This window comes from Danio rerio, chromosome 3 (assembly GCF_052040795.2).
Source record: "Danio rerio strain M-AB ecotype USA chromosome 3, GRCz13ab, whole genome shotgun sequence".
NCBI lineage: Eukaryota > Metazoa > Chordata > Actinopteri > Cypriniformes > Danionidae > Danio > Danio rerio.
This window is the reverse complement of record NC_141023.1, coordinates 12,514,063-12,530,673: the sequence shown is the minus strand read 5'-3', so window position 1 is coordinate 12,530,673 and position 16,611 is coordinate 12,514,063. Positions and strand designations below refer to the sequence as shown.

Below are 16,611 nucleotides of genomic sequence, written 5' to 3'. Positions count from 1 at the left end.
CGAAGCAGCTTCACATAAATGGTCATAGTAACTGGAACAGTGTAGTTCAGTGTTTTAGTGTTTAAGTTCAGTTCAGTTTAGCTCAGTTCAGTGTGATTTAATCATTACTGAGAGTTCAAACACTGTAGAGCAAATTCATCGATGCGTAGCTCTACCAATCCTGAACCATGCGAGCCAGTGGCGACAGCGGAGAGGGGAAAAAACCTTCACCTGATGGGAGTGAAGAAAAAAAACCTTGAGAGAACCAGACTCAGTTGGGCACGACCATTTTAATTTCTCCGCTGGCCAAAAGTCTTGTGCAGAGCTTCAGCTTCAGTGCAGAACTTTGTCTTCCAGAAACATGGAGGGCTCTATTTTAACGATCTAGGTGCAAAGTCTGAAGCGCAGGGCCAAAAGCATTAAGGCCGTGTACGAATCTGCTTTTGCTATTTTAAGGATGGAAAAATACACACTGTGGCGCATGGTCTAACGGAGTTGGGCTTATTCTCTTAATGAGTTATAGGTGTGTTTTGACAATAAACCAATCAGAGTCTCATCTCTTATTCCCTTTAGGAGTCAGTTGTGTCACACCATATCACATTTGATAAGGAATGAGCTTCCTCCTATAGGCCTAAACTTGCACTTTCTCTTTCCTCGTGGATAAGGAAATATGGTGTACGCACAGACATCCATTAGCCTACATAGTTAATTTGTTTGTTAAGAGCAAAGATTTGTCAAACTATTTCTAAATTCAGTTCTAATTTCCAGCAAACGAATAAATAAACAATAATAATGAAGTGTGTTCAAACAACTGATTTATTTCCAAAACACATGCTGTCCCCCAAATAGTCTAAAACCTGACATGTGGGCAAATCTAAGCTTGTTTTTAATAAAACAAATATAAATATGCATTAATAAATAATACTGATAATAATATTAACATTATACAAAAGCAAATTGTCATGGGCAATTGTTATCGTCTATGGGCGCATATATGAGCGCAAATGCATTTGCTATTTAAACAGTGTGGCGCAAAACGTCAAAATGACACTTGCGTCAAGCTGAAACTAGCAAATAACATTTGCATCGCGCCTTGCGCCGCATTGCGCCTGGTGTATGATAGGGCCTGGAGTGTTTATAAGAAAGTGTCTGGTGCATATGGAGAAGAAAAGGAAACTTTTTTTCTCTAGTTTAAAGATAGATTTTCAGATATGGTTGTATGAGAATATGTGTGTTGTTGTGGTCTGACCTCTATGAGTCTGTCCTGTGGTTTGAGTCCGGCGCGATCAGCGGGCGATCCAGGGTCCAGCGCCCGAATGTACTGACCCGGTTTAGACTTCTCGCTGTGCAGATTGAAGCCGTAACCCGTGTCAGAGCGAACCAGGAAACAGAGCCTCGGGACAAGCTCAGATGGATCCCGCGTCGAGGATTCTGATGAGGGCTGAACATCCTGTCAAAGGAGAAATACAGACATTTATGATATCTTCATACATTTAGAATGCTTTCACGCTGCAATATTTGATGAGCACCCAGGATTGTTTGACATCAGAGTTCAGTTTGTTTGGTTAATGTGAACGCTGTCTTCTGAACTCAGGAGCACACCCACAAACTAGGGATGTAACGGTATTGTAAATACCGTCATACCGCAATATTAATTTTTTTCGATATTACCGTAGTCGCATGACTCGGTAAAACTTTAGGTCTTCTGAAAAAATTTGCTCAGGCGAATGAAGCGAATGGGAGGTACCGGAACCTACAATTCCCATCATCCCTTGCGGTCTGTTGTCGCTACAGATCCAGTAATGCGGAAATGGAGTGTGCTGCTAGAAGCGGGGATCAAAAAGAGCTGAAAAACTCTAAAGCGGGTGTTGTCGCCGCGCGCGTACTGAATAGTGGTGTTGTCGCGCGAGTTCTTATCAGCTGTGTTGTCGTGCGCGTACTGAATAGCCGTGTTGTCGCGCGAGTTCTTATCAGCTGTGTTGTCGCGCGCGTACTGTAAAGCGGGGACGGAGGGTATGTCGCGTCGCGGGGGCACTTTTGATCATTTTGGAAGGGAACTTTCTATCCAAGACTAAAAAGGGCATGTGCACTGCACAGGTTAAGCAATGTGTGTGCACGTGCCTGTAAGTTGGGGAATACGACTAATATCATGGGGACTGCAGAAACACAGCACACTGTTCAGATTGATGCAGACATGAGACCTCTATCTCACTCATGGTTTGTCCTCTCAAGTGGGGGAAAGACAATGCACAACGTTACCCACTGCTGTCAACCTGGGCCAAGTCATGTTTCTGTCCCAGAAACCTCAGTCCCAAATGAGAGGGTTTTTTCTGTTGCAGGGGACATTGTAAATACCCAGAGATACCAGCTTTTACCAGATTATATTTATATGATAATTTTCCTTTAAACCCATCTCTATCTAAGTGAGTGAGTGATTAAATGTTGAATGTGATGAGTTTTCAACACTACTAAATTGAAACTTAATTTTTTTACATGGTTTAATATTTTTTTGTTATTAAAATTGAAGTTCCTGTTTCAAAGCTTACAGATAGATGACTAATTTGTATGTCATTGACACTTTTGGCACTTTTTTGGAGTATTTTCATAAGTTTTGTTTTTTCCTGTAAATGATTCAATAAATACCATACCGTGACATTCATACCGAGGTATTACCGTACCGTGAAATTCTGATACCGTTACATCCCTACCACAAACTATACCCGCGTCTGTTTGAAAAGTGCATTATGGTTTACTTCAGATGTGAACATGATCCATCGAATCATTGAAGTAGGGATGGGTATCGTTAAGGTTTTATACGTATTACTACTTTTTTTGATAGCACTTATCGGTTTGGTACTTTAACAGTTCTCTAATCGGTACTTTTTGCAGTAAAAAAAAAAAACACAAAAAAACTAATTGAACAGAATTAACAACACTTAATTTATTATTACATTTTTAAAAGTAAAATAAAATGAAACCAATAACTGTAAAACATAAATACATTTTTTCCTGTAAAAAAAAATAGCACAATGATTTAAAGGAAAATGACTAAACATGTTTGTCTTTTCTGGCAGAATTCGGGATCTACCTTGATTTATTGTGTTCCCTGCAGTTAAAAATGGCCTCTTTGATTTGCAAAATGCAGTTAAACGATATAATGTTTTTGATTTTTTATTAACACATTCATATAAATGAGTAAACAGTGTTTCATTACTTTTCATTGCAGTTATTGCACGTTTGAAAGATACATTCACTTGCTTGTGTTGGTCACCTGAGAGGGGCACCTCAGCCAATGAGGGCAGAGTGGCAGAGGCTCTAGCCACCGAGCCACACCCCTGTGCAAGGCCCTGGCTGGGAATCTCAATTCATTTCAATTTAAAGTGACAGTCACCAAAACGTAACTATTTGAATCAAAGCTAACACGGTCAGTCAAAGAGTTAACCACGAGTATATCTGATAATGAAGCTGATCATAAGAGATCTGGAGAACCTGGAACAGCGTCCCTGGATCTGGATTGCATGATACAGAAGCAACACGAGTTAAGTCAGTCACAGAACATGACGTAGGAGCTAACTTCTTGAAGATTAGACAGAGTTTTCACTTGGAAGTGAACTGAAATGGCACTTAGAGAGTTGATGTGAGGTCTTTCTCTTTCAGACAAAATAAATCAAAGTGATGCATACAATAATAAAAGAGAAGTAAGGAACCAATTGCAGTCTAACAAAATCGTCTGCAGTCACATATCGACACCTGTCCATCGGCAGTAAGAGTCCCCGGTAACCAGACCAGTTATAGCATCGCACTGTTATTTGTGGGTCATTTGCATCACTCTACTTGCATTGTATTTTCATTACCTCACACAATGAACATTATATATATTGGTCAAAACAAATGACAACTACGGCACAGCAGATAACAGTAAATATATTATTATCATTATTATTATTACTAGTTATTACTGATTAAATTATTTTCTTATTAATTTAAATTTTTTTTTTGTTGTGTTCATCTTGTTTTGTGTTGAAAAATTCCAATCTTCACAAATCTCTTTATTTTTCATAATAAAGTAAGATGAAAAAATAAACAAATTAGAAATTGATAATTAATAATATAATTAATTTCTTGTGGAAAACTTAATGCGGCCCAGCCTTAAGCAAACTCGGCCTCCAGCTGCCCTTGGGTAAATTGACCCCTGTTTTAGGAGGTATATTGAGCTGAAACTTCATGTACACACTCTAGGGACATCAGAGACTTATTTTGCATTTCGTAAAAAGCGGCACAATAGGTCCTCTTTAAGGGCCCTATCATACACCCGGCGCAGTGTGGCGCAGTAGTCTTTTGGTAGTTTCAGCTTGGCGCAAGAGTCGTTTTGAGGCGTTGCGCTATGCTGTTTAAATAGCAAATGCATTAGCGCTCATTTTTGCGCCCATAGGTGTTCTGGTCTAAAAAGGAAGGCGTTCTGAGGTGGACCGCTGGCGCGTTGCTATTTTGAGAAACTATAATAGATTTTACATTAGACCAAAACTAACCCGGTCTAAACTCCGGCGCAGAGTTGCGCCTCGCTTACACACTGCTTAATACACACAAGAGAGCAATAGGCAAATATCTTTACATATGAAAAAATTTAAATATTAAGGATATATATAGTATATAATAAGAATAGATATAGAATATAAATATAAAGGATTAAAATATTACAAAACATAATTTTTTAGCCTAAAAAAATATGAAAAATCACTGCTTTTATGTCGTCTTCATCTCGGGAGGCTTTTTCAGTTCATTCATAACAATTTTCTTTTGTATAATGTTATTATTATTAGCAGTATTATTTAATATATCCATATTTATATTTGTTTTATTAAAAACAAGCTTAGATTTGCCCACCTGTCACGTTTTAGACCATATGGGGCACAGCATGTGTTTTAGGATATAACTCAGGTTTTTGAGCACATTTTGCTATTTTTATTCATTTATTCGTTTGCTGGAAATTAGAACTGAATTTAGAAATAGTTTTGAAATGAATATTTGCGCTTAACAAACAAAAGTATTTATTTATAGATTAATTGATGTCTGTGCGTAAAGGTTTCCCTATCCAAGAGCGAAAGTGAAAGTAGATCGATTATCTCTCATTCTCACGCAGTAGATGCTCTGTTCAACAGTTTTCTGTTAAAAAACTGTTAACTGTTAGCTAGTGAAATGCTCAGTTTTTCCACTTAGACTTACTTTGCGTCCTGTAAATAGCGAATGCGCTCTTGGCGCGACGCAGCTGACTCTTAAAGGGAATGGAAGATGAGACTCTAATTGGTTTATTTTCAAAACACACCTATAACTCATTAAGAAAATAAACTCAACCCTTTTAGACCATGCGCCGCGGCGCAAGGCAGATTTCCCGTCCTTAAATTAGCAAAAACGCGTCCAGACACGCCCTGAAAGCATTTGCGCCCTGCGTTTTGCGCTCTGTCCATGGACCGTCAAAATAGTGCCCTATAAGTGTAATTAGTACCTAAAATGTGTACCTTATGGCATCTAAAATGTACAAAAGTTTTAGCTAGTTTATTGCACAGTTTGTACTTTCTTCGGTTGCACCACTTTCATAAGGCAGAACGTAGTTAGTAGGTCATAAGCTCTCCAGAAAACAATGCACAGATGCACTGAATGACGTGATACCCAATCAGAAGGCTTCGAATTGTTAAATGGGATGAAATTCGAATGAACTAAAACTAAAAAAAAACAAATAGTCATCGAAATCAAAACATTAAACTTACACATGAAAGAGAAAAAGAACAGGTAGAAAAACTCAGTCAGGAAGTTTAATTCTTATTTTAATTGAGATATACACAAACAAAATAAAACATTCCGTATAAAATATGTACTTTTCTGTCACAAATAAAAATAAATAAAATAAAAGCAAAAAACCATGAGCAGAGGGAGATGAGGGAAGTGAGAGTTTGTAGTTCTTCAATATCAATCGTGAGCACATCGCTGTAATTAATTTTGCTGTTGACTCTTTTCTACTGTTAAACATACACAGAGGCTTCAGAAAGCTACATTTAGCGTTACATATTAACTAATATCAATGGTGCATTACTAAACTACTAGTGTGTAACTTGTGTCACAACTAAGCTAAGTTTTAACTTACGCACAACTGGTGCAACCAGCCCTTGATTATCAATCCAATGCTCAAACAGCACAGAAATTATAGTAATAACACAAAATGAATTGCATGTGTGTGGAATATTGTTGAAAATGCTTTCTCAACAAATTCCACTATTTCCACTTTAAGGTTATGAAAATTCCCTTATTAAAATGTGCACAATCTGCCACAGACTTCTAAAAAGACACAAGCCACAAAATCCGCCATTTATCCAAGACTGAGATTGTAAAAAAAATTGCACAAATGTGCCCTTAAGGACAATGTTTGACAATAGAGTTCACCTGGGATATCGAGAGCAAGGTCATCAGAGGAACAAAAAGCACTGCATTATCAGCCTGCGCAAACACGAGCGAAAATAATAATCCCCATAGCCATAGAAACCATAATAATGTGTGACAATCATCATAATCAGTTTAAAAGGAATTTCTACACAGGTTAAGTGATTTAACATTGTCATCTGACGCATGAAGAAAAGTCAAGCACCACTATTATTTTTGAACAAATTTAATATTCAAACAAACATCACAATTTAAACCCTCTAACCCACGCATTATGATAAACCTCTAAAAAAATATTTGAATGTTTTTCTTTTCTTAAAATGGTTTAACTTAAAGTGCTGAAAAAAAACATTGGAAAAACTTCAAATGTAAAACTTTCCTTATAATTAATAATTTTGTTGTTTGAAATAATTTAATTGGTGTTGCAGCATCATGAGCTTTAACACAGAACTTATAAATGACACCTTACACATACTTTACCACAACTCATATTCCAACAGCTTTCATTTATTCTATTATTTTTTTTGCTGAATATTATTAAAAATAATCATAATATTGTACTATCATATATACAACATGGAGCAAATATAAATATTTCCTCCAGTAAATATTATAACAAAGAAATAACAAGTCTTGTATATCCAGATGCATCAGAATAATGAAGCTACTAGCTAACAATGTTTATATATTATACTTTATACCAGTGGTTCTCAAACTTTTTTTATCAAGTACCACCTCAGAAAAAAAATTGTCTCTCGAAGTACCACCATAATAAGCAGTGTTGAAATAAAGTAGCGTAGTACTTAAAACAGCTACAGCTTTATACAGTTAAAAAACAAAGTAGATTAATTCCTACTAATAAGAATATAATTGTCAGCCACTTCAAACAATATAAATAGTTTGAACTAACCCTGCACTGTGTTTACATGTAAAAAAACAACAACAACAAAAAAAAAAAACTAAAAATGTCAACATTTAAATTAAAATGTGCTTTTAAAAGTTAAAAATGATAGGTTACTTTTCTTAAAAAGTAAAAAAAAAAAAACTCCTGTACTCCTGTAAAGTATTAAGATAGTAGACTATTTATGAACACCTAGAAATATAGGCTATATGTCTTCATATTCATGTATAAATATTTTTTGATACATTTTTAAAAATTTGTAGCGTGTACATATGACATATTTGATTCCTCCACATACCACTAGTAGGAAGCCTGCGTACCACTAGTGGTACACGTACCACAGTTTGAGTACCACTGCTTTATACTATACTATGCCTGTCTTATCTGCATCTGATCTAACTTACCTGAGCTGTCTCTATCAAATGTCCAGTCTGCATCCTTCTTATGGTCACTAAAACCCATCTCACCCTCACTTTCATCTGCAAGAAGAGCCAGTTCTGTCCTTTTCTTTAAATTACCATAGAACATGGTGGTGCTCGCTAATACTCTGTTCCCTGTATTGATATCAATTCAAAAGTAGTATTGCCATTACAATTAGATTTTATCCATAATACAATGTCGTTAACATATGACTAATCAACATTATATTACTAGCATTCATGTTGTTATTGTTACAACTTAAAAGTTCACAGCTGACCTTGCTAGCTAGCTAACCTATTGCAATATTACATGTTCCACTATTGCACACTGTTGCCATTTGGTAACACACACATTTGATCGATTTACAAAAAACTAATTTGTTTTAAAAAAAATTTGAGTTGTGAATATGTCATCATAACTTACTGAAGGTGACGTTTCAGATTTTTTTTGTGGATCTGACAAAATTTGATCCTTTGTTTTTATTGACGTTTACATTTGCATTTAGCAACTAATCACAATAAACGCCAGTCTGTCAGAAATCGCACTACAGAAAAACACTGGATGTCATGTGACTTAACCAAAGCACATCATTGACTACTCTAAGGTCTTCTCTTTCCAACAAAAAAAATAATATGGAGGGTTTTTTTTTTTAGATTAAGGAGGACAGAATAAAAGAAATTAAATGTGCACAGATAAGTCTTTCATAATAAATAAGAGGTATTAGTCTTCAAAGAAAAAAACAGAATTTAAATTAAGAATATATGTGAATATATTTCAGAATATATTTACAGAATATAAAATATTGTATTCTTGCTTCAGAAATAATGAAAATATGGATTTTCACATGATTTTGTGGTAAATATTCCAGCCAACTAGACAGTTTTATCTTTTTTTTTTTTTGATTTATATATATATATATATATATATATATATTTTTTTTTTTTTTCCCTTTATTTTTTATGCCAAGAAGAAGTTACAATATTTATACAGAAAATTGACATTTTATATACATTTTATACATATAAAACCCACTTTAACAACCCCTAAATACACTGCCTAAAGAACGATAAAAATAAATAAATAAATAAATAAATAAATAAATAAATAAAAAATGAAAGAAAAATTAATTATAAAAAAATAATAATAATGAATTTTTAAAAAAATGTAAAAAAAAAAAAAAGTACTGTCAAATCTTTTTTTTTTCAAAATAAAAATAAAAAATAAAAATAAATAAATAAATACATACATAAATAATTAAAATAATTATAAATACATATAGAAATAATAGAGTGACAACAGTAATGGGTGATTCAATGAGGGATAAGGCTGTGCTATCTTACAATGGTAAGTTAACATAGAAGAAGCTTGAGATTCTGGACAGAGAAAGAAAGGACAAAGAAAAAAGATTCCAGTTACATACAAGACAGTCACATTATTCCCCAGGAAGTACACTTATAGCAGAGAAATATGTTAATAATGGTTGCCATACATATGAGAATTTGCTAGAGCCTCTAATTAAATATTTAATTTTTTCCAAGTGTAAATATAACATCAGATCTTGAAGCCAGTGTGATGCTTTAGGTGGATTTAAAGATTTCCAGTGCAGTAAAATTTGTCTGCGAGCCAGCAAAGATGTAGACAGTTTTTTCAAAGATCTTTTTTGGAAATATTTTGTATGTGTTTTTATTTTTTTTTTGGGGGGGGAGGGGGGGGGCTTTTTATACTTTTATTTTTCCTAAAACATACTAACCACACATAATCTTTATTATCTCTGTTGCGTATTTTTGTGGCCCAGTACATGATACCAATTATATTTTACAAGTAGAAGAAATAAGAACAAATGTCAGAGCACATCCAAAGGCCACTATGGCCCCGGCATCCTCTTAGACCCCAGAGGGTTTATGTAATCAATAAAATGATTTAATTTACAATGAAAGTACGCTAAATCATAGCAGATGAAATATCTGCATATGACCAAACTAAAAGGCAAATGCCCTAGGTAATATTTCCAGAGAAGAGAAGTTTGCTCTATTTATTAGTACCAAAATTGCATGCAGTCACTCCTGAGAACAGCAAAAGAGAAAACATCATCATTAAAATCAAGGAGCCGTGTGAAGAGCTGTTTTTATGAGAAGAGGCTCTAATGACAGTGAAGGTCAAAGTTTAAGGTCTTATCAGAGAGTCCATTAGGAACAGAATAGCGCAACAAATTCGACCATTTCCAGAAGACTGACTGCAAAAACAAACATTAGTGTTACAGCAAAGAACTATTCCTTCACTGAATGTCCATTAAAGACCAGAAAAGAAGACACTGAAAGAATATTAGAAATGTGAGATTGCTCTTTATGATTAATGCATTTGCAACACAGGCTCATTGAATGCAATATGAAGTATGACAACGTTGGTTCCTTTTCACATTAATGATATTTACAGGGATTTATCATTAATAATAATTACTTTGATGCAGTTCTTTAAACAACACATAATAAATACCACAAAACAACTTAATGTCGAAGATTTACATTTTTCGAGAATGATTGCATTTCCTATTTATCTGCATATGGACAACTCTTTCTGGTTTCCTCACTATGTTACTTTGTACGGTGTTGTACTGCAGACCACTCAGGATTAAGATTGGTTAGGAATGGTACCACAAAAAATAAATAAATAAATAAATGCAATGCAAAATCAAGGTAAACTGTGGTCGCAGTGATCTTTTCTCTTATGTTTGCATCTGAAAATACTATCAGTTGGGTTTTGGTCAGTGGTTTGCTAGCTTATCTGTACATGCCCTGCCTTCTGCTGGAAATGTACAAGTAGGATGCATATCTAAAAAGTACAACAAACTGATCCCTAAGTAACATATTTCAGATTGATGAAAGTGTTGACAGCGCCCTCTAGTATATTTGTCATCTGAAACGTGCAATGAAATGTATTAAGAGCAACATATTTTAAGTTTCACAAAAAACTTTTATATATATATTATATATATATATATATATATATATATATATATATATATATATATATATATATATATATATATATATATATATATATATATATATATATATTTTCATTAAGTTTCACAAAAATGTAGTCTGAGGCACGTATTTACAGTGAGTCTGGATTGTGCATATCTATGTTTTATACAAACTAAACAGTTATTATATTTCATCATTGCTTATAGAATATTACATGGGTTAATTGTTGATATTTTGTATCTAATCAAAGTACTAAAAGTGTTTTATTTTTCTATGTATGGCAAATACAAGTCTTTATCTTAAAGTTTAAAGTTACAAATAACATTTGTGAAATATGAATATGTAAAAATAAATGTGTAACACTGTTCCATCTTGGAATTTGTAACATAGTTTTACACAAATAATCACAATTTATATAACTATTCTTATAGATCTAAATACGCCTAAGAACATTTTTGGCTATATAAACTCATTATATCATTACACTAAATGACATTTAGTGACCGTCTTCAATAAATCTTGCTAAAATGTATGATTTATTTTATTGTTTAGTAATAATAAACAGGTCATTTAAACATTTTTTTGTAATTTTTGGAGGGATGGATGAAAATATTTGTGTTCGACTTACATATGTACAGTTGAAGTCAGAATTATTAGCCCCCCTGGATTATCAGCCCCGCTGTTTATTTTTTCCCCAAATTTCTGTTTAGCGAAGAGCAGATTTTTTTAACACATTTATAATCATAATAATTTTAATAACTCATTTCTAATAACTGATTTATTTTGTCTTTGCCATGATGACAGTAAATAATATTTTACTAGACATTTTTCAAAACACTTCTATACAGCTTAAAGAGACATTTAAAGGCTTAATTAGGTTAACTAGGCAGGTTATGGTAATTAGGCAAGTTATTGTATAATCAAATTTTTCTGTAGACTATAGAAAAACAATATAGCTTAAAGGGCTAATAATTTTGTCCCTAAAATGGCTTTTAAGAATTAAAAACTGCTTTTATTCCAGCCAAAATAAAACAAATAAGACTTTCTCCAGAAGAAAAATATTATCAGACATACTGTGAAAATGTCCTTGCTCTGTTAAACATCTTTTTTTTTCTTTTTTTTTTAAATCGAAAAAAAAATTATAATAAAAAATAAAAAAATCTAAGGCGGGATAATAATTCTGACTTCAACTGTTGATGCATAAATTTACTCCTTATTCATTCATTTCTTCGTTTTATTTTGGCTTAGTCCCTTTTTTATCAGGGGTCACCACAGTGGAATGAACTGCCAAATATTCGATTTCGAATGTCCTTTCAGCTGCAACCCAGTACTGGAAAACACCCATACACTCATATACTCATACACTCATACACAACAGCCAATTTAGTTAATCCAATTTATCTATGGCGCATATCTTTGGACTATAGGGGAAACCGGAGCCCCAGAAGAAAACCCACGCCAACACAGGGAGAGCATGCAAACTCCACACAAAAATGCCAACTAGCCCAGCCGGGACTCAAACCAGTGACCTTCTTGCTGTGAGGCAACAGTGCTAACCACTAAGCCACCATGCCACCTTTTCACTCTTTATTCACTATAAAATATTTAATCTATTTAACAATTATTTAACATTATAACATCATCATTATAAAATGATCCTCAACAATTCAACATTTAAAACTAAATTTTATAAATATGACACCAACGAGCCATTATATGCACTAGTTTGAGTCATGAATAGGCGGAGTTACCTTCAATCACAGAAACAGCTGATTGGCTGATTCACCTCTGCAGTTGAATTCAGTTCAGTTTCACAGCAGCATATTTAAATATATTTAAATGATGTTTCACTAATATTTTTGCATTTCTATACGAACAAAACATACACCTTTATCTAATATGGAAGTTTTATTTCTATAATTGCTAAAATATATGTATATAATTTAGACCTGGGTTTCACAATCTATTTCAGTATGCTTAGACATGCGAATCACACTCAAAATGACATTTTTACAGTACAGAAGAGCTGCTTCCAGACATGTGGATGTTTTCATTGTCTGTGTTCACTCACTGTGGTTTGACCTGTTTGTTGGGATGAGAGTAATTGACTGACAGTCGTGTGTAAGATGATCTGGAGACGACAGAGCAACAAAGGCACACTGTTGAGAGCTAAAACAGATTACAGCATTTGCAAAACTGAGAGCACTGGGCTTCAAATCATACTATACCAAAATATTATTATTATATTATATCAAAATATTAATGAATGAATGATGAATGTATATTATAATGGGTTATTACTTCAATAATAAGAACATTCAGACTATGCGGTTGATTAAGAACAAAAAAAAAAACAAAGTTGTTTTAAATATTCCTTACATTTATATAGCGCTTTTCTAGACACTCAAAGAGCTTTACACATAAGGGGGAACCTCCTCATTCACCACCAGCGTGCAGCATCCACCTGGATGACATGATGGCAGCCATATTGCGCCAGTCCACACAACGACTATAAGATATAAGATGAAATGGCTTTGAATAATTTGAAAATTAAAGTTACTGTGTGGAAGTACTGTTTTTAATTCAATTTCATCGCTATTATAAGACAATTAATCTTGTAAAACCTTAAATATGAGTTAAAATTTGTAAGAATAGTAAAAACATAACTATTTGAATATAGGAATGTTACTTTATTTACCTTTAGCCTAATTCATTTTCTCGTTTACATGTGTCCTTTTTATTTTTGGATTATATGTAAACTCTTAGGCGTTTATGGTTTATAAAGTGGGATTTGGATCTCAGGTTTTATGCAGTTTGCTGCACTTGATGATATTTATTTTTGGGTCAAAGACAAGATTTCTTATTTTACATTCATTCGTTTTCTTTTCGGCTCAGTCCCTTTAGTAATCAGGGGTCGCCACAGCGGAATGAACCGCCAACTTATCTAGCATATTTTTTACGCAGCGGATGCCCTTCCAGATGCAACCCATCACTAGGAAAATTTCTTATTTTTGTGTATCACTACTTAGAAAGAATAAAAAGCAAGTATCTACTTTACAATGTTTGAAATCATTTTTGTGACTAAATCAAACATCACAAATACATAAAAACATTATAGTTATTAAAGTATATAAAATACTTTAAGTGGTCACATTACACTCGATCCTATTTAAATTGAGTAAAAACTTGGCTAACGGGGTAACCGGATAGTGACTTACATAATGGCTTTTTAATTTAAAATGACTATTATTGAGTATTTTCAAAATTAGGAAAATTATTCTTACTCTAAATATTCAATTTTGATAAGATTTTATTTGCTATTTAAGTTTTTTTTTTTTTTAACAACATTTTAGTGGGTTTAATGTTGACTGAGCCGAGCCCAGTTTGATGAGCTGTTGTCCGGTGTCGAAAAGAGGATTTCCCCTCGAGACACTGACTGCAGGCGCTATGTCATTATCACAACCCTACAAAAGCAAGCTCCTGATTGGTTATGGCTGCGTGAATGGCCGCTGAAGTTCAGATTTTCCAACTCAAGCGAATCGCGCAATTTGCGTGTTAAAGTGTCAAATGCTCAATTAACACAGCTTCATTCTCTCGAATCGCATCATTCGCATGAATCACGCCGCAGCGTGTCTATTCGTGTCTTTACATTGACTTAACATGTAAATCGCGCTTCATCCGCGTCTGGTGTGCACTCACCATTACGGTAGTTGAATATTCTAATAAATAGTTTGCACGTTGAGACCCATTTTACTTTTAACGATTTAATGTTACTTGTGTTTTATAATTTTTTAATTAATTTTTTTATTAAAAAAATATATATAAAAAATAAAAAAAATATATATATATGGCTGTATATAGCACTGGTGGGAGGCGTGCGTTGGCCTTAGTGCCCCCACCAGTGCCGATATACAGCCATATCGCACTGCTACGAGTGTGATATTGCGTTTATACAACAGTTTGACGGCATAATTGTGTATATAAAAACAAAATCAAACATGGAGAGTCTCAAAAACCCTTTTGTATGAGGAAATACTTTCTTCCTTGTTGGATTCAAATCATAAGCTGAAAGTTAAACAGCTGAGCAAGCATCTTTTAAACTTTAGATCTGTAGTTTCTGCTTTTTGCTGGCTGTATGTGGGCGGAGCAATACACAAAGGGTAAAGAGGCTGTACGGGTGCTGATATTAATTAAATATATCACGGCTATTAGCCAATCAGATCCGGGAACCATACAGAACTTTTGTGTGTGTATATATATATATATATATATATATATATATATATATATATATATATATATATATATATATATATATATATTGGTAAAGGGGCTAAAAATATTGACCTTAAAATGTTTGTTTTTTTTTGTTTTTATTAAAAACTGCTTTCCTTTTAGCCAAAATAAAACAAATAAGATTTTCTCGAGAAGAAAAAATATTATTGGACATACTGTTAAAATTCCTTTGCTCCATTGAACATCACTTGAGAAATATTTGAAAAAAAAGAAGGGCTTATAATTTTGACTAACTAAAGGCATTTTACCAATGAATTCAGGAGTGTCCAACCAAATAACACACGTCCATCCCACCAACTCAACCCCGCCGACCTCTAAGAGAACAACTGCTGTTATGAGGAACAGTCTGGGATGGGTGGGAAGAACAAGCATCGCTCTGTTCCCATCAGTTCCACTCATCTAAATACCTCCATACGGCTTTATGGGCCACAAATAAACCTCCCTGCTGCACCATCGGTGTCAGTGTGTTTCCATTGTCACACCCTCAGCTCTCTTCCTGTCAATCCGGCTTTCAGATCATGGATAAATGTGGGAAACCAGTCGGGGAGAGCAACAGATGCAACTCAGTGCATTCCTCAAACTTCCTGTCCCAATAAGACGCCGGCTTTGTGTTTGAAAGCATGGGCTTGTAAAATGATACAGATGCTTCTGAATTATTGACACTGGGACCTCTGGGATTTCTGACACGTGACTGGTATTAACCCTTTCTCCGGCAGGGCACTGACAGCAAAACAGAGCACAGCATGAATGAATGACACTCAGACCTCAAACAGGTCGTGTTTTGATGAAGCCCTAAAAATAACAATTGCAAGATCAAGTGATAGCAGTTTTGCTTCTAACAGAACAAGTGGTTCTTATGAAGCAGTTCTAGAACAAATGACTCTACTGAATTGATTCTTTTTAATGAATTAAAAACTTTGAAAACAGTGCAGTTACATCTGATTCCTGAACAATGACTATAATGAGCTGATTTTACTAGTTAATCAAACATATTCAGTACAAAACCATTGGCATAAAGTACTTGGTGTAGTCTGAATTTTGAACAAATGACTCTAATGAGTCAATTTCTTTTAGTGAACCAAAAACAACAACATCCCATACAGTGCAACTAGAGCTGCCTGATTCCCAATCAAATGACTCAAGCGAGATGCTAATTTTAGTAAACCAAACACAGTGAGTAAAAAATATTGTTGTACTGTATAGCTGCCTGACTTCCAAATAAATGACTCTAATGAGATGATTCTTTCAGTGAATCAAAAACTGTGAGTAAAAAAAAATTGTACTTTGAATTTTGAACAAATGACTCTAAAAAGTTGATTCGTTTTAGTGAATCAAAAAAACAACATCCAGTGCAGTACAACACTCAATAAAACGTCCCATTGCAACATCAGCGCCCAGCAACAGTCCCTCCATTCCGCCATTTTGGAGTGAAAGCGATTGGCTTTCCATTGGATCTTATTGAGGTCGCGATGGTAAGCAGCTGCTTTATATTTTATTTATTAATTTTAAAAGTGCATTAAAGCTGAGATACGACCTGAAAGACGACAATACAACACTTATTATCACAATCATCAGCACTTTTAACAGTTTATTTTACAG

The 16,611-nt window shown here is 34.1% G+C and overlaps 2 protein-coding genes and 1 long non-coding RNA gene across 5 annotated transcripts in view; 1 reads left to right on the top strand and 2 right to left on the bottom strand.

Moving 5' to 3' along the window:
- Positions 1 to 16,611, bottom strand: part of dnaaf5 (dynein axonemal assembly factor 5) — a 571,499-nt gene that overhangs the window by 372,239 nt on the left and 182,649 nt on the right. The gene's annotated exons all lie outside the window — the stretch shown is intronic.
- Positions 1 to 16,611, bottom strand: part of LOC100535100 (Na(+)/H(+) exchange regulatory cofactor NHE-RF2) — a 136,122-nt gene that overhangs the window by 79,335 nt on the left and 40,176 nt on the right. For all 3 annotated transcript variants that reach the window (XR_015480472.1, XR_015480473.1, XM_087244009.1), the window contains exon 3: positions 1,229 to 1,429. Coding sequence is in view for 1 of the 3 variants with exons in the window: in XM_087244009.1 (XP_087100135.1) it covers positions 1,229 to 1,429 (201 nt within the window). In the remaining 2 variants the exon portion in view is untranslated. The remainder of the gene's footprint in view (positions 1 to 1,228; positions 1,430 to 16,611) is intronic.
- LOC147845537 (uncharacterized) lies at positions 9,441 to 12,357 on the top strand. The gene is made up of 3 exons (XR_015480492.1): positions 9,441 to 10,687; positions 10,817 to 11,425; positions 11,574 to 12,357. It is a non-coding gene; the product is annotated as an uncharacterized LOC147845537 (long non-coding RNA).